The sequence below is a fragment of the Drosophila biarmipes genome, chromosome 2R, assembly GCF_025231255.1.
Source record: "Drosophila biarmipes strain raj3 chromosome 2R, RU_DBia_V1.1, whole genome shotgun sequence".
Lineage (NCBI taxonomy): Eukaryota > Metazoa > Arthropoda > Insecta > Diptera > Drosophilidae > Drosophila > Drosophila biarmipes.
The window spans coordinates 3,273,450-3,301,111 of NC_066615.1; the positions used below are offsets into that span (position 1 = coordinate 3,273,450).

Sequence of the window (27,662 nt, forward strand, 5' to 3'; positions counted from 1 at the left end):
TCTCATTGGACAAGCGTTACAGTCCCTGATAATCCTAAACTTCTTTCCTAGAACGCACACCAGCCGATGACCCGTACCGAAAAGCGATGTTAAATTAAAATAAAATTTAAAAAAAAAACATAGACTTGCAAATAATAATTGTAATTGTTCAGAAAATTTAAATTGAACAATCTAAATAAAATATAATTAAAAATAAATTAATATGTATGTATTTTAAATTGAATATTTGGAATGTTTAAAACTCCCAGGAAAAATCGCGAATTTCCGATGGGATTTCCCTGGGGCGTGTCCCTTGCACGGGAAAATCCCTGGAAAAATAAGTATAAAGAACTGAAAAAGCCTGGGGGACTTCCTATACATTTTCCCCTAGGAAAAAACGGACATCCCATACAATTTTCCTATGGGGCGTCCCGGTATCGTCCAGGTATACGACCGCATCCTCGTTCTTAATAAGATCACGCAAGACTGCTATAATAAACATGGTAAGCAGGAACTCATACTGACCACTCTGCGTTACGAACGGTGTATACTTTCGGGATTCTGGAGAAACAAGCACACTAGAGAAACCATTGGTTAAGTTTAGCGTTGTAAAAATCTGTCCGCCCTGTAGCTCTTTGATCACACAATTCATTTGAGCTGTTGGGAAGTTATCTCGGATAATATTTTCGTTTAACTTGCGATAATCGCAATACAAGCGCTTCTTCTCGTTCTTCTTATCTACAAGAACCTAGGCGAAGTCGGATGTACTAGGCTTTATAATTCCCTCCTCTAGCAATTCTTAAGCCTGATCATCTACAATTTTCTGATCACAATAAAATAAACGCCTCGGATGTTAGAAAACAGGTAACTCGTCTGTCAACAAGATCTTCATCTCAACTGGGAAAGTGCGATTTCTTTTGATCTTATAATTGTCGATCAATGACACCACTTCAGAAACTAACTCCTGACTAAGATGCTCCAAATTTACTGCCGAAACTGTCGTAGACTCGTTCGTGCTTAATTAGCCGCACATAAAAATGTTGTCCTTCCTGGTTATGGTTTAATCCTGTCGATTGTCCTTTTCTAACGCAATGAACTTGTGGCGAAAATATCGTGCCGGACTTGGTCACCGTCATGTCAACGCTGTTTACGATTGTAGTGCCTAAGATTGCATCAAACTTCATATCGTCATCTGGTAAAACATGAAACTTGACCGACACGTCAATTCCTCCTGACTGGGTGTTCGTCCCGAACTCCTTGATAAACTCGGCTACAGTGCATGTTTTCAAAGGACCCTCGCTATCTCCCACTTTTTATATCCTTGCAGAGGGTATAATAATTTTAGTCAGTTCCGACCCCATAAAGTATATATATTCTTGATCAGCGTCACAAGACAAGTCGATCTGGCCATGTCCGTCTGTCCGTCCGTCTGTCCGTCCGTTTCTACGCAAACTAGTCTCTCAGTTTTAAAGCTATCGGGCTGAAACTTTCCCAAAAGTCTTTTTTCTGTTGCAGGTAGTATACGAGGTGTGTGACTTTGTATTTTCAAGAAAAACTATTAATTTATTTATCAATATTAATGTTGTCTCCTTCAAAGTAATCCCCCTCAGATACAATACACTTATGCCAACGGTTTTTCCAATCCTCAAAGCACTTCTTATAATCACTTTTCGGTATAGCCTTGAGCTCTTCCAGCGATGCAGTCTTTATCTCTTCAATCGTTGCAAATCTCCGTCCTTTCACAGGTCTCTTTAGTTTTGGGAATAAGAAAAAGTCACATGGGGCCAAATCCGGTGAATATGGTGGCTGAGGCATTATTGTGGTGTTGTTTTTGGCCAAAAAATCTCTCACAAGCAAAGATGAATGAGCAGGGGCATTCTCGTGATGCAAAAGCCATGAATTTTTTTTCCACAATTCTGGATGTTTCATTCGTATTGCTTCTCGCAAAAGGCGCATAACTTCCAGATAATACTGTTTATTGACCGTACGACCATATGGTAAGAACTCCTGATGCACCACGCCATGGTAATCGAAGAATACAGTGATCAAAACTTTGACATTTGATCGAACTTGGCGTGCTTTTTCGGTCTTGGCTCACCTGTGCTCTTCCATTGTGACGATTGGGCTTTGGTTTCGATATCATAACCATATACCCATGATTCGTCACCAGTTATGACCCTTTTGAGTAAATCTGGGTCGTCATTGACGTCATCCAACAGCTCTTGAGCGATGCTCATGCGACGGTTCTTTTGGTCAAATTTGGAAAAAAACTTCTCTGACACACGACTCATGCCCAAAACGTTTGAAAAAATTTCATGGCACGAGCCAAGCGATACACCGACATCTTCAGCAACTTCTCTGATAGTGATTCGACGATTTTCCAAAAGAATTTTCTTCACTGCTTGAACGTTTTCATCAGTTGTTGACGTGCTTGGGCGTCCAGAGAAGAAGAGTTGGAAGAGTTTGTACCACTTGTAAACATTTTTTTACTCAGAACAGTTTCACCGTATGCCACTGTCAACATTTCAAGTGTTTCGGAGCACTTAATTTTATTTTTTACACAAAATTTAATGCAAGTCCTTTGATCCATATTTTTCGATAGCAAAAAATCGCTGAGCACGCAAAAGAAATTGTTGCCTTTACACCTCTCACAAATAAACAAAAAGGGGATTCAATTGAAACTTGGTACAGATGTTAGGGAAGAGTGTACCAACATAACAAAACAAAAAAATCGATAATCGAAAATATGTTGCCCGCGAAATTAGAAAAGTCACCTTACTTTTTGAACACACCTCGTATAAGTCGGAACCAGCCGGATCAGACAACTATATCTTATAGGAACTATAAGGGAAAAAATTTTAAAAAAATTAAATCTTTGGTGTTTTTTAACATATACATTTCTAAGCTTGGATATAACATTTTTAAATTAGTTCTGAATTTCGAATTAAATTTTATCAATATCGGACGACTATATCATATAGCCCCCATAGGAACAGTCGGAAAATTAGTGGTAAAATAATATTGAAAAATTATATCTTCGATGTTTTTTAACTTATTAAATTAGTCGGAAAATATGAAATAAAAAAATTACATCTTTTGTGGTTTTTAACATATAAACTTATAAGCTTGAAAAATAACATTTTTTAATTAGTTCTGAATTTCGAATTAAATTTTATTAAATCGGAACACTATATCTTATAGCTGTCATAGGAACGATCGGATAATTGGTCGGAAATAATTTGAAACAAATTAATGCTTTGGGGCTTTTTGACATTTTAGCTTATAATATTGGGAATATAAAATTTTATATTTTTAAGAATTTCGAATTCAATTTAATAAAATCATTGATTATTTTTCATAACTGCAAGGGTATACAAACTTCGGCTTGCCGAAGTTAACTTCCTTTCTTGTTCAACATCATACCTGCCATGTTTGTGAACTTTTATTATCTTTTACGGGCCAAGATACTTTCCTGTAAGCTTCAAAACAACTCCGTACTCAGTACGCCTGATCACGACTAGATCGTTGACTTTATAGAGCTTTCTTTCTTTCTTTTTAAATCAAAGGTACGCCTATTTTCTTCCTGAATAGCTTGTATATTCTCCCTGGCCTGCAAACGTATCTGTTTACGATCTTGATCTAGCTCCTGGATCAAAGACTGCTGAATCTGCTCTTTCAGCTCTGAACTGTCTACTAAACGCTTGTCTACGCCTGTTAGCAACTTGAACGGGGTTACTTTTGTGCTCCTAGGCTCAATATTGTTAGCCCATTGCTGAACCTTTCCCACATGTTTGTACCAATTTCCTGGGTTTTCGAGACTCATCTTTGACAACATTGGTGCCACAATTTTATGCGTTCTCTCGATCTGACCGTTACCACGAGGCACACCAGTAGCGATTAGTAAGTGCTGTATCTTCTGTTTGTCACAGAATTCTTTGAACAAGTGAGATGTGAAAGCTGCTCCACAGTCTGACACGATTCTGAAGGGATTACCAAAAATGATAGCCTGCTTATCCAAACAATTTAGCACCTCCTCAATTCCTGTACTGCGTGTTGGGTACAACCAAACGTACTTCGAGAATGCATCCACGACTACGAGGATGTGGTTGTATCCTTTCTTGGTGATCTCTATCGGCCCTACGTGATCAATATGATAGGTAACTAGTGGTTTGTATCCTTTATCGATTGGATTTAGGTAACCTTCCTGCTTTCCATCTTTTGCGTTTCCCAATATACACTCGCCACAACTACCCACTACTTTGTTAACTTAGTCCCTCAATTTCGGAATGAAATAGGATTTCTCCACCAAATCCTGGGTCCACTTTGCCGAAAAATGGCCTTGCTTATGAGCAATCTGGATTATTTCAGTTTCCATTTGAGATGGAACTAGGATCAGTTCTCTGTCTGGGTCTTTGAACAAGATTTGATTAGCGATGTAATAATCCTCATGACCCTTCACTTCCACTAGACTTCAAACTGAGCTTGTCCATTCATCTGCCCTTCGAGCTTTTTTCAAATTGTATATGTCGGGGGCAAGGGTATATTTTCCATCTTGATGCTTTTATTGATATTCGCAGCTGCACAGCGAGTTCCGTTTGGTTCGAATACTCAAGCTCAACTTACTCTTGCATACGCGCTCACGTCATAAACTCACTCAAGACGAGCGTATACAGCCATCTCTGTCTTACTCAAGACTCTTGGTATCTTACCATCGAACCTCACTCAGCAGCAGAGCGTCTCTGCCTCTGCTGCCGTGCATTCGCTCAATATCAACGAGTAAAGCAGAAGCAGGGAATTCCCCGAATTCCCAAATTACCAGAATGCTACATTTATTGGGAATCACACTACGACACGGCCTTCCTGACCTATCACACGTCCTCGTGTGTTTAGCTTTCAATACCACGAGACTCAATTTCACTTTAAACTTTTCTTTATTTTTAAACAGATATTTTTATTTCATGTATTGGACAAAAGCTTTCAAAATAAAAATCACTTATATAAATATCAAATATTCTGTATTCATTACATTTCTTCAATTAAACATAATCTTATTAATTCATTTAGTTATTCTTTAATAACATTATTCTCTTTTGTAAAATAAAACATTTGTGCATTTCCTTTGACACATTTTAACAATTGTGTAATGCCTGTAACACATCTTACAATATAACATTAGTGTAGTTCCTTTAACACTTTTTAACATTTGTGTAGTTCCTTTAACACATTACAATAACTTTAGTGTAGTTCCTTTAACACTTTCTTTTTTTTTTTAAGATTCTCTTTCTTGATTGTCGGACGCATCTTCCATCGTGCCGTCTCTATCTTCGCGTATTAGCTCATTATTCGGCAAAGCTCTTAAGAATTCATGAGAATATTTGTAAGTTCGCTTACTTGTTAAGGACTTTAACAGATATCTATCTCCATCTAGTATTTTGACAATCTCAAACGGCCCTTTAAATTTAGGGTCAAGCTTAGTTTGATGACGCTCCTCATTCTTAATCAATACGTGATCGCCTAAACTATGTTTAATAATTTTCGCCTTATTACTATCAAACCTGCGCTTATCATATCGTGCGCCGTCTTCCATATTTTGTTTGGCTTGTTTTCTTAGATCTTCTCTGTCTATTTTGTCATCAACTTGTTCATCTATTGGTAGTAAGCCAAAAGGTCTAGCTTCCTTACCAATTAACAATTCTAGTGGGCTAAACTTAGTTACTCTATTCGCCGTACAATTCATTGCCAATTGCACCTCGGCCAACGCATCCTGCCACGATCTCTGACCGGTTTCCACAGCCGTCAACATACTTTTGAGTGTACTCATTACTCGCTCGACCTGACCATTGGTCCTACTCGCACCGGTGGCAATTAAATGCAAATTAATTTTTTGAGAGGAACAAAACTCACGAAAATCTGAACTTGCAAAACAACGTCCTTGATCCGCTATAATTCGGGTAGGCAAGCCAAATAAGGAAACAACTGATCTTACGGCCTTAACACAACTTTCCGTATCTATTTTCAAAGTGTGGTAAAAATAAACAAATTTTGTAAATGCGTCTATTAAGACAATAACGTATTCTTTTAAGTCATTTTTACCACTCAATTTTCCTGTTATGTCAATATGTACCGTGTGCCACGGTATATCTATTTTGGGAATAGAATGTAACTCTGCCTGCACTTTACCTACGGGTGGCTTCGATAGTTTACAAGTGATACAGTTTTCTACGAACCGACGCACATATTTTGACATGTTTTCAAACCAATAATAGCTATAAACCTTATCTAATGTCTTTTCCCATCCCAAATGCATTATTGATTCGTGTACATGATTGATAATTGCCCATCTAAATGACCTTGGAATTACCGGTAGACATTTAGTTTTACCATTTCGCTGTATTTTGCTATGCAAAATACATTTTCGTAATTCATAGGTTTTATCTAAATTATCTGGTAATTCATTATTTCTTAATTTAGTTGATATATCTAAAATCTCACTATCACGCTGTTGCTCCGATATTAACCAGTTGTCGGTTACCTCAGTCAAATTTATTCGTTTCTCAGGTATTTTATTTTGAACATTATTTTTCTCAGGCACTGGATTCCGAGATAGACAATCTACGTGCGCTCGTTCAGCCTTTCTGTACTCTAAGTCAAAGTCAAACGATTGCAAAAATGCCCACCACCTATGTACCCTCGACGTTAAGTCAAGTTTTGTGCGACTAGCCTTCAAAGAATTGCAGTCTGTATATACGACAAATTTACGTCCCTGCAAGTAATGGCGGAAATGTCGGATACCATTAACTACCGCTAGCGTCTCTAATTCATAAGAATGATATTTTGACTCGGCAGGAGACGTGCATTTACTAAAATACTCAACGTTATCAATTTTGTGCAATAATATAGCTCCATAGCCAATTGAACTGGCGTCAGTGTGCAACTCAATTGCGTATTGCGGGTCGAATATGATCAAAACGGGTGCCTGTGTCAACACAGATATGATTTTAGCTCGTATTTGCTCGTGGTCTTGTTGCCAAGTGAAAGTTGCAATTTTCTTTGACGTTAGGTGATACAAAGGCTTAAGCGTCTCCGAAAATTTTGGAACGAACTGTCTGAAATATGAAGCCAATCCAATAAATTGTCGTAACTGCGACACAGATTGTGGAGGCGGTAAATCAATCAATGCTTTTATCTTACGTGCGTTTGGCCTAATTTCCCCGTTGCTTATTTCAAACCCCAGATACTCTATACGAGTTTTAAGGAAGGAGCACTTAGTTACATTAAACGAAAATCCGGCATTACTTAATGTTTCGAGTACAGTATGCAACCGTTCCAACGCCTCTTCTTTGGTTTCGGCTATAACCAACACATCATCAATATAAAAGATAGCATATGTGTGTGCTAGAGTTCCTAATGCTCTTATTATGGCCCTCTGGAACACAGAAGGTGCATTTTTCAAGCCAAAAGGCATGGTCAAAAACTCGTACTGCCCTTCTGGCGTTACAAACGCGGTTCGCTCTATTGAATTTTCATGTACTGGAATTTGGTAGAAACCACTGGCCATATCTAAGCACGAGAAATATTTAGCACCGCGAAGCCTGGCAATCTGGTCTGCGATAAGAGGCAACGGATACCTATCAGCAACGGTATTTTCATTTAATATCCTATAGTCCACACAAAGACGATCAGTGCCGTTTTTCTTCTTTACCAACATCATAGGGCTGGCGAAAGGTGAGCAACTTGGACGAATAATATTTGCCTTCAATAATTCATCAATTTTACAGCGCACATGGTTTTTTTCTTCCTCGCTTAGCCTGTAAGGACGTCGTTGCACTGTCTTTAACGGGTCTATTAAATTAATTTCTAACTGCCCTGTCGAGACTCGAGTTTTTGGAATACCGCTGATAAACCAATCAGAGTAACACTTTAGGATATTTGTTAAGGCCATTTTATCGGATTCGACTAAATCAATATCAGCATTTATAATATCTCTGTAATCAGTTACAGTCAAAACACCCTACCCTTTTTGTTTTATAAATTTGGAATTTGTCGGCGTCTATTGTTACTCCAAAGCCCTGGCTAAGGATTTCACGACCAACCAACACATCGTATTTCAGATACTTATCCATAATTACGTGTAACAAAATTTCAAAGCAGTATTGTTCAATATTTATATTACATAATACTTGCAATGTTGTTTATTCTTTTTCCCTTAAATTTATCCACGGCGCTTTCCTTCACTAAAGAGCATTCAGCACCCGAATCAAAGCAAAATGGAATAGACTCACCGGATGCCCTTATTATACCAGATGGTGGAGCTACTGTGCAGATATCTACCCGCTTCTCATACATTCGGCCTTTTGGACAAGCAGATGCAAAATGTCCTATTTCGTCACACTTGAAGCACTTAACACTTGAGCGATCCTTCGGTCCAGTCATGTTGCTGCCGCTGTGGATTTTGCCTTTGCTCTGGCCCTTCTCCAAGCGAGCACGACATTCGGCGTATTTATGGCCAGCCTTTCCACAATAATTGCATTTCATCGGTGTCGGAAACTTGAACTTCTTGCGCTCCCAGCCTGTTGAATCGTCGTCCATACTGCGCTTTTTGAAAGAGTGTGCGTGTAACTGTTTTTGTAGCTCATTGCGAGTTTTCACGTTGTTTGTAAAAACCCACGGCGTCAACTTGTTGTCTATTTGCGCCATGTGAGCCAGAGTCACGGATACCGCTATTTCTTCCAAATCCTTGGTTTTCCATTTTGACATAAGTAGCGTCACAATACGGCTGCCGTATTCGGCGAAGCCCTCCTCCGGCTTTGGTCGACCATTCAGAACATTTAATAGCATGGCGGCAGAAGTCTCAATTCCAACAAAGCGTTGTATAAACAGCTCCTCGAACTGCGCCCAAGTGATGCCGGCAAAGCAAATTTGGGAAAGCCACTGTGATGCGCAGCCTTCTAGTACCTTGCTTAGGGCGATCACCAGGTTGCTACCCTCGAGCACGTTATCCGCAAAAATTAAATCAACTGTTGAACACCAAGAGGAAGCATCCGCTCCAGCGATGTCAGGATTGAATTTTGGAAGAGTCACATATGACGCTTTTCCATCGGCTGGCGGTGCCCTTGGTGTCTGCATGTTTTTGATGATCTCCATTAGGTTGCGGTTTTGTAGCTCCAACGCTGACAAATACGGATCGGTGGCATGAGCAGTAGGCAAAGCAGATCCCACTTCTGATGTCGGGGGCAAGGGTATATTTTCCATCTTGATGCTTTTATTGATATTCGCAGCTGCACAGCGAGTTCCGTTTGGTTGGAATACTCAAGCTCAACTAACTCTTGCTTACGCGCTCACGTCATAAACTCACTCAAGACGAGCGTATACAGCCATCTCTGTCTTACTCAAGACTCTTGGTATCTTACCATCGAACCTCACTCAGCAGCAGAGCGTCTCTGCCTCTGCTGCCGTGCATTCGCTCAATATCAACGAGTAAAGCAGAAGCAGGGAATTCCCCGAATTCCCAAATTACCAGAATGCTACATTTATTGGGAATCACACTACGACAAATATAATTTATAGATTAAGAATAGAATATGTATATCAAATATAATAGTTATGCTTGTCGCAGTTCTTGGAATTATTTAAATAATAGAAACCGTTGTCTTACATCCTTCATGTTATCATGTGGCGGGTATCAAAGCTGATTCCATAATTCCTAGAAGGCGACCTTTTCCTAGAATACATGGCATTAGTTCTCTCTTGAGAGCGAGAGCGGAGTATTAGCGAGACGGAGTTGCGAGATCGTTTGAATTGGCATAACCGTCGAGTGTGGCCCGGTTGCGCAAGAGCGAGAAAGGAATTGAGTGAGAGGGAAGATGAGCACGCAGGGAGAAGCGTTCTCGTTGCACAGACACTTCGATTTGAGCTCTTGCCGCGATCGAGACTCGCTAGCCGAGGCCATCTCTCTGTTTTGACTCAATAAGAGGAAGGGTTTGATTTACGAGTGGTGTATGTTTTATTTAGGATAATTAGGTTGAATATATTATTACATTCATTACATTACATATTACATTCCAATTGTAACTTAAGCGTTCTGTACACATTCTGCTCTTCAGTACGACTCTATCTCGACTACTTTATAACTACAGAGATGGGACTTATCAACACTATTCTAGGGCGGATAATAAGTACTAAATTAGGCGCTGTTCACAGTCGGCCTCCCCTGAAAAATATCTGCGTCCTCGCAGGATTCATGGGATCATCTTCCAAATCGTCATCTTCATCTTTATCCTCTGGTGGCACTACAGAGCGACATCAACAGCGATTTGTAGTGTCTCTGCTTTCGAGGTGCATGAGGGATATCTTCAATAAAATGTCGATTATTTGGCAGGACCGTATTAATTATAAAAGGATCTGTGTAGCGAGGCTCTAATGTGCGTGATGTGCCCGTGCCCAATGGCTCATTTTCGACCAACACAAGGTCTCCAAGGCTGTTGCATGTTTGGCGTCATAGCGTTTCTTGGCAGCAGCTCGATGATCATTGATAGAAGTCGCAGCATCTGCTTTAAGCTGTTCCAGTTCCACGTCTGTTAGCATATTTTGGTTCTGGCTTTGGATAATGTTGGCGTTCTTTAGGATATGACAGGGTTCAGGAGCTGAAATGGGAAGCATTTAGTTGTACTATTCACCATGGTATTGATGCTGCACTGATTGATCGGGTGTTGTCATCCCAACGCTTATCGATGTCATTTGATGGCAACAAAATTAACGGTTTGGTTCGTTCTTTCTGAGTGACTATTGGCTCTGGGCGTTTTTACGGCATTTAAGATATGTTTCGCATTGTTAGATTTTCAGTACTTCTCGAAGGCTTTGGATATAAAAGCTGATCCACGATCGGTGATAATGCGATCTTGTATTCCCGGGTAGCTGGTTACTTCTTATTCATCTTTCGAGCGTCTATGTGGTATATCTGTGTTCCTGCTCGATGAACGATGTAGTCTCAAGTTCGTAGAGTCATAGTACTTCTCCGATTTGTAGGTCAGCAATTGATTTTAGCTAATCTTCCTCACGTTGTAGCAATACTCCGGCTAAACCAACGTCACTGGCATCCATATATTGTTCGTACTCTGCGTCTAGGCGATAGCTGGTGACAACTGGATTTGATACTAGACATTTCTTCAACTCGTCGAAGGCTTCTTCTTGTGGTGTTTTCCATACAAACGGGTGATCCTTGCGCTGAAATTATGGCATACCCAGCAACATTGCGGAAATAATCAGTGAGACCCAAAAACTTTCTCACATCGGTAACATTGGTTGGTTTCGGAAACATTCTAATGGCGTTCGTCTTAATTTCTCCAGGGCTGATTCCTTCTGCGTGTATCTGATTCGTCTTAATTTCACCCGGGCTGATTCCTTCTCCGTGTATCTGGTGACCAAGGAATGTTATTGACTACTTGTATAACTCACATTTTTCCAAGTTTAACGTTAAAACTTTTAAAACTTTCAGGATTCTCTCAAGCTTTTCGTACATCTCATCAAATGTTTGACTGCCAACATCCTTGGCCATGTAGTGAATCATGTCGCCTGTACTGCACTCTCTGTTGTAACTCTGCCATGAGTCGATTAAAAACCGCAGGTGCTTTCTTTAATCAGAACGGAAGTCGCTTGAACTCGAATAATCGATCTGGTGCTATCTCTATCTCTCCACTGATGGGTTAGGTTTTATTTGGGATAATGCGGTTGAATATATTATTACATGTCAAACTACTACTAGAAGGTTATCAACACTATTCTAGACTAAATTAGGCGCTGTTCACAGTATGGAAAGGTTAAATAAACCATTTACAAAACTAAAACGAATAAAAAGCTCAAGTATACCCCTGTATTTATTTTGCATACCCTGGCAAAGTATCTTTCCAAAGTACTTAAAGCTAATGTTTTCCAAAATAAATTTCAATGAATCATTTTTATTTAGCACCCGCTTCCAGTACCTTATTAGAAAACACTTCAGGAGTATTTCACAATGGAAGCTACCGAAACCAATGGCCACCTAGAACATAGTTTCCGCTTTCGTTCGCACTCTCTTTTTACGTAGTATATGTATAAATGCATTGTACTTCTCCAGTCAATTAGCTGTTTAATTGTTTTTACAGTAAACTCCTCTGCAAACTGGCGGTAAAAGAAGGCGACATAAATCACGTCAATGCAACGCCCAGAATTTACGTAAATAATGGCGGGCGAACGCGGGCAGTCGAGGGATGTGGGAGAATCTCGTCGGGCTTGTAGTAATCGTCTCGCCTAAACATCATTAAAGATAAAACCAATTAAAGGTTTCGAGTGTCGCCTGACAGCAACAATAGCAAAAACTACAACCCCAACCAGTTTTAGCTCGGCGAAAATATGTGAAAAATGAGCCAGGCAAGACAGTGTGCGCGACAGAGAGAACGAAATGTCATTGCCATTGCAGTCATAATAGTGTTGTTGGTGCCATTGTTGCGGTTGCCACACAAGAGAGTGAGGGGAGAGGGGGTTTCGAGTTCAGATTTCGGGTTCAACTCTGGGGGTTGAAGCTGCATCTGCCCGACAATTGTTGCCACTTAAATGCGATTTTTCTCTGCGATAATCCCAAGTCCACAGACCCGAGCAACAGAAGAAAATATTAAAAAACTTGTAAAATTGAAACGACCTTTAAATACCCGACACCCGCTTTTAGAAAAAGTATTCGTTCCTTTTAATAAGAAATTATAATAATTTAAATTTTAGTACACAAGAAGTAATCCTTTTTTATTCCAGTTTAATATACTGTTTAATCGGCTTTACAACTTTACCACCTACTAAGAAATCTATTGTACCCCTTAATACATTCCGCATATAAAAAACATCCCATAGGAAGTAAAAATTTTCGCGGAAAATGCATTTTTGTTTGCGTTTTGCCTTGACAGTGACTTGCAACGAAAATACCAAACCCCGATGACTGAGCTAAAATCTTGGATTTGAAATTAAATTTGCCACGCGTTCAGTTCACATTACTGTTTGTTCAAGAGTTTATGTTTATCTATCAACGAACTCTGACCCCAGGAGCGCCTCCTAAACGTTCTTAAAAGCGCAACTAATAAGGCTCCGAAAAAGGCAAGTCATGTGGAAATATGGGAACTACTGCAGGCTTTCGATTGAGCCACCCCCTTCCCGAATTCGGGGAATCACCTCAGACAACCTCTATCAAAGTTTAATTGCAGCCGCAGCTGGCAACCCTGAAATCGCTTAAGAGAGCTCTTTCTCTTTTTGGGTTTTCCGAGTTTTTCCGCTCTCTGCGCAGTGCGTTTTCCAGGGTGCCGAGTGCGGCGTGCCAATTCTCTTCGCGTTCTATTGAACAACAACAGAAAGTTCATTCAAAACCCCACAGCCTCAAAGTGCTTGTAGTTAAATAATTTTTATTGTTGTTTTACGGCTTTTGAGGAAAAGTAAATTTTGCAAAATAATTTGCCAAGGAGAGGAAAGTGGCAGAACGGAGAGAAAGAGAGAGAATGCTTCAAGGCAACGAACACAAATCAGGGAAAATATAATTTATTATTTCTTGCCTTATCCTTGAGCCGCAGCCAAGGCGCATCGTCGTCTCTCCTTTTCTATGATGTGTTTGTCTTTGGCCCCGGTCCGTATTCCGTAGTCCGTAGTACGTAGTCCGCAGTCTGAAGCCCTCCCTTCCCCGGAGCCATTCATTCCCATCCGCCCCGACCCCACTTTGCTTCCCTTTACCTTGTCCCTTGCAAAATTCTATGCTTAACGCCATTTTTGTGTGCGAGACACGATGACGACAAATTTTCAACGTGCAACCTGACACTGAGCTGAGATTTTCCGAATTCCTTGTCTTCACTTGTGCACCATCACCACCTCTGCCCACTCCGCCAGTTTCTTCCCACTGCATGCATGCAAAACTGCCAGGGCCTCCGACTCCGTCTTCGGTTTTGTGCCCGTCCCTGTCACCGCCGCTCCGTCTCCAACTGTGACTCCGACATTTGAAAGGATTAAACCAGCTCGTGTGTCGCACGGCGGTGGCAAGTGGGTGGCTGGGGCTCTAACGTAAAAAGTATTTGCACAACTCTGAAGTGGGTCAAATGATTAGGCGGCATGATGAAGTGCCTTGCCACTTGAGCCGCCTCCTGTCCCCAGCCCCGCCCACTTTGCCAATGCGCCCATCCAAAAATAAACAGTTTAATGTTTTGAATGAGCAATTGAATTTGATTATGCCGGGTGTGGGTGTATGGATGTCTCGAATTCCCTCGAGAGGGAAGACACACCGCCGCCCATCAACACCCACCAATCCTCCCCACCCTCTCCTCTCGGCAAATAACTTCGAATGCATTACCTAATGGCGTCTGAGACAGGGGGCTTGGAGATTTGCCCATATAGGTGGGAAATGGTAAGCGGCTTATGTGAAATAAGACAACACCTTACGTTGGCTTATGCTGCGAACTGAGATTGCCCGAAATTTGACTAGTGATGTAATTATGCTGGAGTATGTTATTGCCGGGGATTACCTTCAGAATGCTTCATTATGCTGTTTAAGTCAATTTGAGGGGGTTTATTAGCGGGCAATCGATACGAATATACCTAATTTAGTGACCCACACCCGTCCGATCTGCGATATTTGACTTGATTAGGATCGTCTTTGTGGCTGCTTGAATCCTATAATTAAAATTATTAGTTTTCATATATGCACGATAAATTTAAATAACATTTTTCGTAGTTCAAGAACAATTCGTTTGAATTCATATTCCTGAAATACGAAGCATGCATTTTCGGTCTTGGACCGTCTGTAAGTGCGCCGCTTTTGAGATTTCTTATTTAGACTATTTTTCTGATCCAGCGCTAGTTTTTTATCTGCTATTCTACGCCCACCCTAACGCCCACAACCATATGTCCGTCCGTATGCACGTCTAGATCTCGGAAACTATAGGGCTTTGATCAAAGATGCATTTTCTAGGGATTCTTGCGCATCGCAAGTTTTGTCAGCGAGTAGCACGCCCACACTAACGCTTTTCAAGCTAGAATAAAAATGAAATGTAATTGTATCATCAATACTTATTGATTGGGCCAGGAAAGGCACACACTTGGAAAGGGTATGTAAACGCACATGGCTTTGTTTTTTAATACCCACCTAAATTCCTATATTTTCTCAATTAGACTCGAGTGAAATATTTGAAAGTGAAGTCCGGAACAGGCCTAGATAGATTACAAATTAACGAGCAAATTATGTAACCACCGCTGGGTGCAGCCAGTGTGCCCTATCATTCTTCTTCTCCCTCGCACTATCTTAAGATGATTGCCGGGTATCTGATAGTCGGGACACTCTTTTTAAGATAAACAAAATGGTAGGGGAAATGAATTTTATCCAATTATATTTTATTGCTAAGAATTGCATCGTAATCCTAAATTATCTCCGGTAAGCCTGTGCAGGAAAATGTCCTTTAAAATCCCCAGCGCAGTCCCAACATATTTCCACATTCATTACATGACATGAACAACAGGGAGAGAAACAAAACAGGAAATTGCTACTTAAATTCAAAGCCAATCTCTACGTTGGCAAATGTTCCAAAATAAGCCAAACAGAAAATAAAGATAAAAGCCGAAGACAATGGCGGCGAAAATATGGCAGGGCCCGAATGGAAATGGAGTTGGGGAAGGAAGGGACAGGGAACACTGGGAAAACTGGGAAAGCCGCCCAAGTAGCGCCGACATTTAACGTTTTAAATCTGATTATTCCAGAACAACTGTCAATAATGCAAAGGGCGAGTGGACAGGAAGATGCGAAATGGGAAATGGGAAAGGCCCGGCGAAAAGGACCTTAGCCACACTAAGCCAGAGCAAATGAGCCAGGCGATTTTCCCAGCCTTTTTCCAACCGCAAAACGAGGAGAGAAAATTGTCACCGAAAAGCGACGGCCATCGAATTGTGTAAATCAAAAAATAATTGCGCCTGATACCAACATCAATAACAATAAGCGGCGGTACCGCAGGCAAAACAAAAACAAAAAGGTGCAGCCACCACGAATTGCACACAATAACCATAAAGGATAAGGATAACGTTGAAAGGGGTTGAGCCCGGAGGGTGGAGATGGGCGTGGCTGGCTGGGCCCTGTCAAAATACTAGTCTCAAAGCCGGGGTTCCCGCTCTTCTCGCTTCTCGGGTTGAAACGCCGTCCCCCACGGCTAATTTATGGCTCGCTCTCTTAAAGTTTTGTTCGAATTTCGGGCTCGTAAATCTTTTCAACACATACACGCCACACAGGCACTCCGTAATACACTCGACTCGCCGGGCTTACTTCTAGACCCCACTCCCAACAGTCCGCACCCTCTGCGGAGCCCTCGACTTCAACACTTGGCGGTGCCTTTATTTACTCCATATTAATATTAAGTTCATTGTGTCAAGTTGGCAGCACCGATTCCTTATCATTTTTCCTTCTTTTTAATTTTAGTCGCGCGCAAGGACAATGGCGGAGCGATGAGAAGCACACTTCTCCGGCTTGTTTGCCGCACCCGGGCCAAAAGCTTATCTCCTGGCTGCCTGGCATTTACATTCAACGCTTGACAGCTTCTTTGGGGTTTCCCCGATCGTCCTCGTCCTCGCATCCTCGACCTCGTCCAATCGCGCGGCTTCCCTGCTCATCCATTCAAGACGAGTGTGAGAAGACTTTCCTTTGTGATCCGATACTTGCGGGGCCCTTGGCGGGCCCTGTTTTAGAGCGTCTTAAAGTTGCCGCGAATAATTATCGGCAAATGTTTGCCCAGCTCCCCCACCCTCAACTGTTCAGAATTTTCGGTGTACATTGGATAGCGTTATGTCGCAGGAGAAGTGCAAGGCAGGACTTTTGGTTAAGTTATCAAAGGCTCGGTGTGTACACTCACTTCCTCCAACCTTTTATGTTGTACGAATAATAACGTATTCGCTTTTTGAACTTTTTTCTTAAGGTTTTCACTTCACACCGCCTTTTTTAAAGTTTTGCCGTAGGAACTTGCTTAAAGTTGCTTACTGACTATAGTGACTTATCGGGTCTTGGTAGTTGTCCGTTCATTGAATCCCTATCTCCTCTAAATCTGCAGTGCCTTGTTGCAGTATTACCTAATTTCCCACTTATTTTGAACGATAATGCACAATGTATCCCTAATTAAGCTACAAATGTCTTTCAAATAAAACACAAAAGATATGCTGCCTTTGAAACAGGATATTAGTGTGTTTAAATAATGAATTCATGACGGCACCTCATTGAAACAGTGTTTCTAACCCCTTGACACCGGATCACGTAACAAATGGCCACATTACAAAAGGATTCATTACCCGAAAGAATAAGTGCCGAAGCGACTCAAGACCCTTAGAGTTAATTGCAAAGAAGGCATTGACCAACCCTTGGCACTCATTTAGCACCCCAAAGAGCACTCTCGAGCCTGTCATCGGGAACCCGCCCGTCGATTCAGCACTCGGTACCTGCTTTCGCGCCAGATGTGCCCAGACACACCCAAAGTCATCAAACAAATAGCTATATATCATAGCTCGCTGATAATGCGCCCTGATTAAAGGCTCGCCATGAGCGCCCGCCCCCCCGCCGACAGAGGCGGAGGCTAAGCCCTGCGAATCCGGCCGGGGGGCGGTGGTTGATCTGCTGACTTTCGCTTCCCATTGTGAAAGTCGGGGGATTGCGGCGTATTTGCATGCCGCGTGTATCGTGCGCGTCATCATCATAATCATCAGCGCCGCAGTCACCATCAAAGTAATTGCAGCCACACTCCGCGACAATCCCCAATTGCTCCATTGGAGCGTGCTTGGAAATTATTTCACAATTTTTAATAGCTTCAGCTGGCGCCGTGACTGGGCCAATTCAAGATTTGCTTCCTGAAATTCAGGGTTCTGGGACTGCAGACTGCAGACTGCAGACTGGAGACAATCGCACATTTGGGAGCCCTTCATTCCGAAGGGGTCCCAGGCACTTGTGGTTAACCTTTGAATGTCTGTCGGCTGAGGGGCTTTTCTTTTGGGTCGTGTGATTGCTAATGAGGTGGGTATTTTATCACAGGGTAGTTTGTGTACGGGTAAAAAGTTTCCAGCTTGTGTACGCAGTGTTTAAAACTAAATGAAATCCAAGGGTACAAAGAGTACTTTTAAAGGTATTATTCAGTTGGTATTTCATTAAGCTCAAATTGTAAGTTGCAAATTGTATAATTGTGTCAAAGAGGTTTACCGTACCATTAACTATCACTTAATGCTAAAATATAGCAAAACACTTCCAGCTAATGAAATCAAACAAAAGTATTTCCAATTTAACATTGGCCGCGACATCAGTCAAAGACCTATACGCCATTTCCCTCGGCCCATCGATCATCGACCACCGACATTGGCTTTTCAGGCCAAGCTCAGCAAAAAAGGAGGCCGATTCTACCCGACCACACCGAAGGGAAATTTGGAAACTTCAGCTTCTCTCGGCGGTTTTTATGGCATTTTATGGCCCCCTGAACCCAAGCCTCTTTCGACGGCTTGCCAACTGTTTTGGGCCATGGCCATTGCACATTGGTGGAGATACTCAGGCACATCGCCGGCCTTTTGTGTCCATTGCTCTCTCTAGGTTGCTGCTTCGCATGACAGAAATTGAGTTAATTATCGTGTCGCATAATTAGAAAAGTTAAGGCGAATGGCCGAAACAGTACCCAAGTGTACCCAAGTTGGCTACTGCGTGCGGGTGAAAAGCTTAATTTCACGCTCTTATGCGGAAAACGCATTTCAATTTTCCTAATTCCAGTTAATAACTCAGCAAATAAGCCAGAAGGCAAGGAACTTCTAAATGCAAATATTGATAGATACTTTGTTGAGTGTGCCAAGTAACTCAGGCGAACTTCCTCTAAATGATTATGGCCGAGATGATGATGAGAAAATGCACGAGCAGGGTTGGCGGCGGTGGGGAAAATAAGTAGCACGTCTAAATATGAAAAGCACTTGGCGGGTTCGGGCTCGGGTCCGGATCGGGGTCCGGGTCCAAAGGGGGTAAAATGATTCAAGTCGCCTTCACTTTGCTGCCAAGCCAAAGACAAACATTGCAAAGGCACCCAGACAGCGCGAAAGGGAGGGGGCGCTGTGGAAAGAGAGGGCAGCATCGGGGCGGCAAGGGTTAGTAAGTAACTGGGCTGGCTGCCTGGGGGCATAATGACAATTACAGTTACCGCGTGCCACGCAGCCAAAGTGAACTTTTTATTTTGGGTTTAAGCAAATAAATCCGTCCGAAAACGGTTTCCATCCCTCCCACGCCTTGCTTCACTGTATCTCGGGCTTTCTCTGCGTTTGTAAGACTTGCCTTACACTGTGAGATATTATAGACATCATCGGGGAATAGTAGTTCACTTCTTAGTTGATCACAGAATGCTTGATTCGTTATCAGAGGTAGCACAAAGAACTATGGGGCACCATTTCGTGTCCTTATAGGAACGAAGCTCTTAAGGTCAAAATATTCAAACGCATTCTGGGAATAAAACCAACTTTCACTTCGTCTTTGGGACGAGAAAGCTATACTTTTTAAAAGAATCATAATTTTCTTACGTCCTAAATTTACCTAATAAATTCCGCAAACTTGTTTTAAAAGCCAAAGGGCGAGATGAGTCTATAACACATTCACAAACGTTTTCCGCGGGGCAACTTGGCACTCAGCTCATTTAAGAAGTTCGACTTTACTGAAACCCCCAGTCAGCTAAATGATTAGGACCCAAAACCGATTTCTCTCCGTGCAGCGTGGCATCCGTGCTCAATGAGACACAAACAAACAAGCGGCAACAGCAGCAGCAACACCATAGAGACCGATGCTGCTCATCCCCTCGAGGGTCGGCTGCCAGAGCCAAGGAATTCAAAAGGGGTGAAAAAGCTAAACATGACCCCCAGCGATCCACAGATACTGCGCAGTGCTGAAGTTAAGGCGGTGGAGCTGCGGGAGGATTCTCCTTTCATGTCTCCTGTGGCGGCCATCGACCACGAAAATAAAGCGTGGCAAATACAAATAGAAATAAGTCAAAATGTATCCAAGGGAAACACACTCGCACCGGAAACGGAAGCGAAAACGGGGAATGCGTCAAGCGAGGAATCCACTATACTGTATGTGTACCATCTGCTGATGTTTGCTTAATGAATTGAATCTTCTATTTATATACTTCATTTTATTTCAACATTATTATTTTTTACCACAAAAGGAAATACGCACAGACAGTCAGCGAAAAAACAAACAAATGAAACAATTAAAATTAAATGCACCCTTGGGAGCCAAAGGAAAAAATCCCTTTCGGGGGAGAGGAAAGTTTGCAACGGTTATCACAACTTGCCAATGCCCTATGAAAATTATAAAAATACTGAGTATGCTGATATACAGAACTCTGGAACAGAATATTTAACTTCCTACTTTTGCACCCTTAGTCCATTTAAAATTAAAAAAATCAAGTCGAGGTGCCGAAATAAAAATAGTTGAGAAAATTTTAAGCGAGTCTATTGAAGTGTATAAACTTATCTATTTGGGCGACGAACCACCTCTCTTAATGGTCGAAAAATGTTAATATTTTATTTTGTATGGTTTTGGGACACAATAAAAGAACGTTTCGTAGCAATTTGTTTAACGTTTCGTGCCTTTTATCCGATTTGCCTATCCGGAAACGCTCCAATTGAGTTATTCATCACGAGATCCTAACACTAAAGAACTTTTGTACGCGCTCCTAAAACCGCAAACACAAATCATCATCAAGCAACCCATTTATGCCCGGCTAAAATACAATTTCATAACCTCAAAAAAAAAGTGCGGGAATTAAAAAAAGCGGGGGAAAAAAAGAGACAAGATTGGACAATTGCATTCGCTTTCGATGGAGATCCTGCGGTCGCACGCATAAATCTGTTGCTGTTTTTGATTTCACTCGCCGCGGATAATGAAATTAATCGTCTGTAATGGTTTATTGTGTGCGGCGATTGCGGAGTTTGCTCCTGGCCGGATCAAAATGGACCAAAACGAGTCTGACCGAGCCAACCAACCAAAAATGACCGACGGCAGATACAAATTCAGTTTCATTTCGTTTTTTCTTCGCCCCAAAATATATTGAAATGCCATTGAAAGTCGCGTTGCCATAAATAAGTCGGGCTAATGGGGCGCGGTCCATGCAATTTTTGTGATTTAGTGGGGGCTTTTGGTTCAAACGGCGGCTGCTAGGACCCTCGTCTCCAAGTCGTATATCAACGGATTACTTTAAAATGTCGAATCGACTGTCACGCTTCTAAACTAATAACATCAGAATAATCAACATAAATCTATAAAGAAAATCCTATTAATCCGCCCCTGGAGACATGAACATTTTTGATGTTTCCCAGTCGAAAAGGGCGAAGAAAAGAAGAAAGGAATATCTTCACAGGACGCAGAGCACACGTCGAGCCCCTTTGTCTACTGTCTGCGGCTTATGAGCTTCATTCGCTGCCACACACTTCAAATTCAAATTACTACACATTATATAATATCCTGCAGGCTCTCACAGCACCACACGTACTGCCTGATGAGAGGAGGTCTTCCAGAAAATGGGTGGCAGAACATGTTGGCACAATACGACATGACAAAGTGGCCGTAGGGCTGAAACTCGAAGAGGGCTGCAGCAAGGACGAGGTAGTTCCTCCATATTGGACATCAGTTTTTCAACTTTCTCTAGATCCCTGTATCGACACCTTCACTTCAACTTGTTAGTTGATTAAGATGATGTCCATCATTTGAGTAATATGTAATGCACAGAATGATTGCGTTGGAGAGGTACAGTGGGTGATAAAAGGCTATGTCGCTTGAAATTTATTTCTAAAATATTTTCTATATTTGCCGTTTATAAGGCATATTGCCCTTTTGATTTCATTTGCATTGATTTCGCTATTTTATCTTTACTGGATCTGGATTGATATGACCAAAAATGACCTAGAGTCTATGTAAAATTGGCATTAACCTCGAGCTAAGTCCATGCACGGCATAATATTTGGGGCCTAAAATATTGCGAAATTTTGGTCTAAAAATAGTACCTAAAGCTTAAAAAAAAAATTAGTTTGAACTTACAAAGAATTGCTTATGAGTTTGGCTTAAGTGGTGCCTGCCGACACTTTTTGTTCACTGGTTTCGAAGATCCAGTCCTGCCCAAAAGGAAATAATTAACATGTTTCCTCAAAACTTTTGACTTACCCCGGCCCTATTAAAAGCAGATGCCTTATTATGTTTCGCTTGATCGAGTAAATTCAGGTTTTTTGAACAGATTACCCAAGTTTTTCACTCTTTCAAAACATAAAATTTTAAAGTCATGCGAATAAAAAGTTCATTTTTAAATTTTTAAGTCGCGCATGAACTAAAATGTTCATAATTTTTCTGCGTGTAAATGCATTGTTTTGTGGTTAGCATGCCTTTCTGTTCTGAAAGTTGCAAGCAAGTATTTTTTATAGTTTTTGCAGCAAGAGCGCCACGTAGCATAACTTGCACACACAACTGTACTTTCACACACAATTTCAAGTTATAATCAGTGCTCATTATTATACCAGACACGTTTTCAGATTTCACGTGATTATGCGCCGCGGCTCGGCAACATCTTCGGAGTTTTGGGGCAAACACGCAGGCGGCCAAGAAGCGAAGTCAAGGAATTAAACTTGAAAATAGCTTAAGAGATACGCTCTGTATAGCCAGCAGATAGACGAGCATGTTGCCTAGGTCCTGGCCGAGCTGGATTTTCTTGGGGCTCAGGCCATAATGCTTATTGTTGTCATTTGCTCAGCGGGCGAGGTGGGCAAAGAGGGCGGTGGCAGACGAAAAGTTGGCGAAAAATATGCAAATTATAATGAAAAACTTGACACTTTACATGCAAAGCAACAGCAAGAACACAAGTGTTGGGCGCGCACGGGTCGGGATTTTCCGAAATGGTTCCCTGTTCTCAGTGCTCAGGGCTCAGGACTCAGGGCTCAGTGCTCAGTTCTCGGCCTCCAAGCCGATTCAAATCTGCGGCGGGCGATTAAGAGGGCCAAATGAAGCGCTCGCACTGCCTGCGCATTTTAATTAAGCAAGCAGCCAAATAGTAGTCGTGTCTCCTTGTTTTTATTCGTCGCCGGTTGGTTGTCGCTCCTCGTTGTTCGTTTTTGGTTGTCGCCTCCGTGGCAAAAATGACACAAAAGCCACCACCCAATTTGCGGCACCCAGCACCGTACTCAGCGGCACTTGAGTTCCCGAATTCCCGTAGCATTTGCATAAAGTTTTCCTGCAGCTGCAGCATTGTTTCGCTGAGTTTTTGATTTCACCCACAAAAGTCAACGAATGTCTTCAGAAGTTATCAGAACTCGAGGTGTCAGGAAAATTATCTGGCTTTAAATAAGGAACTCGGATTCGGTACGAAGCAGATTCGAGCTTGATTTTAAATACGAATATGCAGACACAAAGGCTTACGGCTACGGGAAATGTAGCCGCATATATTTACATAAACTTGTGAGAAGGTAACAAAATCTGTAAAAGGCCCAAATATATTTTAAGAGGGGCACAAACCTATTCTCTGCGAAAAGAGACTTTCAGTCTTGTTAATGTATGCAAATAGTATAGTTATGAATTCCTTTTTATTTCTTTTTTTTGCAGCCACTTTGTAGTATCTATTTTGAAGTATTTATGAAAAGTGTACTAGCCTAAGCTCCATAGCGCGAACACATTGAATTTTCAAAAGTATAAATGACTTCCGAATTACGAAAGCCAATATCCTCTGCGCGAGCCAATTTCGGGCCAAGGAATTTCATAATGTAACTCTATTCAACTCCGGAAAGCGCTCTAGCCCGGTTAGGACCACTAGCAATCAGTTTTAACAGCTCTTTTAACTCCAAACCTCCAAAGCCAAAAAACTTTCTACGATTTCTTTCGCACACACTGAAAGCACACACAGGGCGTAGAAATTATAGCGGAAAATTACCTTAACGAAAGGGCTTCCGCAGCAGTACGACTTTGGAGCCCGGGAGTAACCTTTGCGACCCAACTGTACTTGGAAGCCACTTGTAGTGTGGCATTGCCAGTCTGGCCTGAAACAAAAGCAATTAGATGTCGCCAACTGGCTGGCTGGGATTGTGGATGAGGATGTGCCGCAGGAAGTTGGAACGAGTGGGCCCGGAGCTGGGGTCTGCCAAATGTAATTGCGAGTGTGTGTTTCCACGCAGAGACTCGGTGAAAGTAAAAAGTTTGCAGCGCGATTTCTTGGTGAAACTATAAATTTACAAGCCACAACCAGGGACGCCTCCGTTATGTGCGTGGGCTAAGAGTGTATTAAAAAGCGTTCAGGTGAACCATCTACGTGTTACCTGTCCTTTCCCAGGACCTGACAATTTTCAGCGCCTGAGCGTTTATTTCACCGGCTCACCGGCTCACCGGCTCTCCGGCCCGGGTTGTTGTTGATTTTTATTGCCATCGTTGCCGTTGTTGAACGTTAGTTTTAAAAACTTTACCGCCGCCCGGAGGTCCATTGTGGGGTTTCGGATTGCCGGGGGCTTGCTCTCTGGTTGTTAGGGCATTTATCTCCGTCGTTTAGTCCCCTCAAATCCTGAATGGATTTTAAGTGGAATAAGTTTAATGATCGAAATTATTCAACGTGTGCTTTGTGTTTCGGCTTTTGTGTCTGGTTTACGGCTGGCTTAAAGTGGGACAGTGGGTTGTTTTGGGGCGCGGTAAAATAAACATATTTGGCTTAGTGCTTTTAAGCGTAGCCCAAGTTTGCCAAGCTCTAAACCAAATAAAGTATTGGGATAGCGTAAAATGATCCGTTTTTCAAATTTCTCAAGCATTTAGAATACTTGTTGTAACCTTGCAGAGGATACATTGATTTTATCAAAACGCAACAATCAGCATTACTAGACAAGTCGATCTAGATATGTCTGTCCGTTTCTAAGCAAAATAGTCCCTCAGTTTAAAGCCATCTGTGGTAGTTTCTCAAAGTCGAAGATTCAAAAAGCATTGCTGGTCCTACATTTTTCTAAAAACTAATTACTAATTACAGAAATATTAAGATAGGATTACTTTTAAATACGAAACCAAATATAACTTTAATAAGTCTTAACTTGCATTGTCATTAGATAGGATTTTGGTTTCCCAAATGCCTTAGGTACACAACATAAATCTGCGGCCGGCACACTCGCAAAGTAAAAATTTAGCACTGAATAATAAAAAAAAATTGTTTTATTTAACAATAAAATAGCACCTTTCTCTTGAATCTATTAAGCGAATTGGCGTCGAAGACTTCCTGTTGGGCACATATACAGTTATATACATATATACAATTATACAGTAAGAAAAAACCTAATTCCTTTATCTTACGAGTACCGGGTATAACTAAACATTTTAAAAGCAATTCCGAATGTCAGTGCTCCAAGTAAAATTAAACTGTCAGATACTGTTAAAATTTCCCACCCGGTTTCAATTGAATTTTTTCTTTTTATTAAAATAGTCTTAGAAGCCAGTGTTTCCAAAATGATTTGTGGCTCAAGAACTCCGCTTATATTCCGTTCATCGCTATGGCGTGTAAGGATCATTCAGAATTACTCAAAGGACAGCAAAACGCAAAACGCTCTCATGCGATTGGGCACCAGCCCCCGAAATGTTCGAGATCATCCCGAGGGATGCACACCCCAGACTTTGAACACAACCGCCTTCGCTTCCCCGGATTTCATTCCGCCATCAACCTATCGAATTGTGGAAAATGAGGAGAAGCTTGGACTCAAAGCAGGAAAGAAGGAAACCTACAAGAATCCAGAGTACTACAGCTATTACCGATACTCGTACTACGACCTCAAAACGATCGTCGATACTATTAAAAAACAACAATCATCCAAAAAGTAATAATAAAAATTACCGTATGGGTACACAACGATAAAAACTACACGTCCAAGCTATAATGAAAATCAAATTGAAGTGTTATTAAAGGCAGCTAAGTAGCAACTTTTAAAAACCAATGTATGTAGTGCTCATCCCGATACCAAACTAGGTTATCTACAAAGGTTGTGTTTATAATTATAAATTTTATTTGCGTTACCTACGAATAACCATATAAGTCATGGAAAACGGATATAAAAAAACTCCGAATTCATAATGGGCAAATAAGTATACACAATTCTAAGCATATTCTTCTTATTCATTATGTTCATAATAATAAAGGTCAGGTATTTCCGCATAGAAATGGTTAACTTAAAAGTCATATTTCAGTATTAGAGACTTCAAACGTTGTGATCAGAAAATAAGGAATATTGTATAAAAATAATTTTTAAAATTTTTATATTTATACCCTTGCAGAGGGTATAATAATTTCAGTCAGAAGTTTGCAACGCAGTGAAGGAGACGTTTTCGACCCCATCAAGTATATATATTCTTGATCAGCGTCACAAGACGAGTCGATCTAGCAATGTCCTTCTGTCCGTCCGTCTGTCCGTCCGCTTCTACGCAAACTAGTCTCTCAGTTTTATCGGGCTGAAACTTTCCCAAATATCTTCCTTCTATTGCAGGTAGTATATAAGTCGGAACCAGCCGGATCAAACAACTATATCTTATAGCTCCCATAGGAACTATCGGGGAAAAAATTAAAAAAAATTATATCTTTGGTGTTCTTTAACATATACCTTTCTAAGCCTAGATATAACATTTTTAAATTATTTCTGAGTTTCGAATTAAATTTTATCCAAATCGGACGATTATATCATATAGCTCTCATAGGAACAATAGGAAAATTAGCGGTTAAAAAATATTGAAAAATTATATCTTCGGTGTTTTTTAACATATATCCTCCTACGCTTGGAAATAACATTTTTTATTTGGTTTTGAATTTCGAATTAAATTTTATCAAATCAAAAGACTTTATCATACAGCTGCCATAGGAACGATAGGAAAATTAGTCGGAAAATATGAAAAAAAAATTATATCTTTGGTGTTTTTTGACATATAACTTTATAAGCTTGAAAATAACATTTTTTAATTAGTTCTGAATTTCGATTAAAATTTTATTAAAATCGGACGACTATATCAATAGCTGCCATAGGAACGATCGGAAAATTAGTCGAAAACATGAAATAACAAGAAAGGAAGTTAACTTAGGCAAGCCGAAGTTTGTATAACCTTGCAGTTTTAAAAACTAATCAATAATTTTATTAAATTTAATTCAAAATTCTTAAAACATTTAAAAATTTATATTCCCAATATTATAAGATAATATGTCAAAAAGCCCCTAAGCTATAATTCGTTTCATATTATTTCCCACCAATTATCCGATCCTTCCTATGACAGCTATATGATATAGTCGTCCGATTTTAATAAAATTTAATTCGAAATTCAGAACTAATTAAAAAATGTTATTTTCAAGCTTATAAAGTTATATGTCAAAAAACACCTAAGATATAATTTTTTTTTCATATTTTCCGACTAATTTTCCTATCGTTCCTATGGCAGCTGTATGATATAGTCTTTTGATTTTGATAAAATTTAATTCGAAATTCAAACCCAAATAAAATATGTCATTTCCAAGCGTAGGAGGTTATATGTTAAAAAACACCGAGGATATAATTTTTCAATATTGTTTTACCACTACTTTTCCGATTGTTCCTATGGGAGCTATATGAGATAGTCGTCCGATTTTTATAAAATTTAATTCGAAATTCAGAACTAATTAAAA

The 27,662-nt window shown here is 40.8% G+C and overlaps 1 protein-coding gene across 1 annotated transcript; it reads left to right on the plus strand.

Annotated features, from left to right (window-relative positions):
* The first annotated feature begins 25,353 nt into the window (after positions 1 to 25,353).
* Positions 25,354 to 25,930, plus strand: LOC108029450 (uncharacterized). The gene has a single exon (XM_017101700.3). The coding sequence runs from the start codon at positions 25,475 to 25,477 to the stop codon at positions 25,841 to 25,843; it is 369 nt and encodes a 122-aa protein (XP_016957189.1). The 5' UTR covers positions 25,354 to 25,474; the 3' UTR covers positions 25,844 to 25,930.
* Positions 25,931 to 27,662: the final 1,732 nt, after the last annotated feature.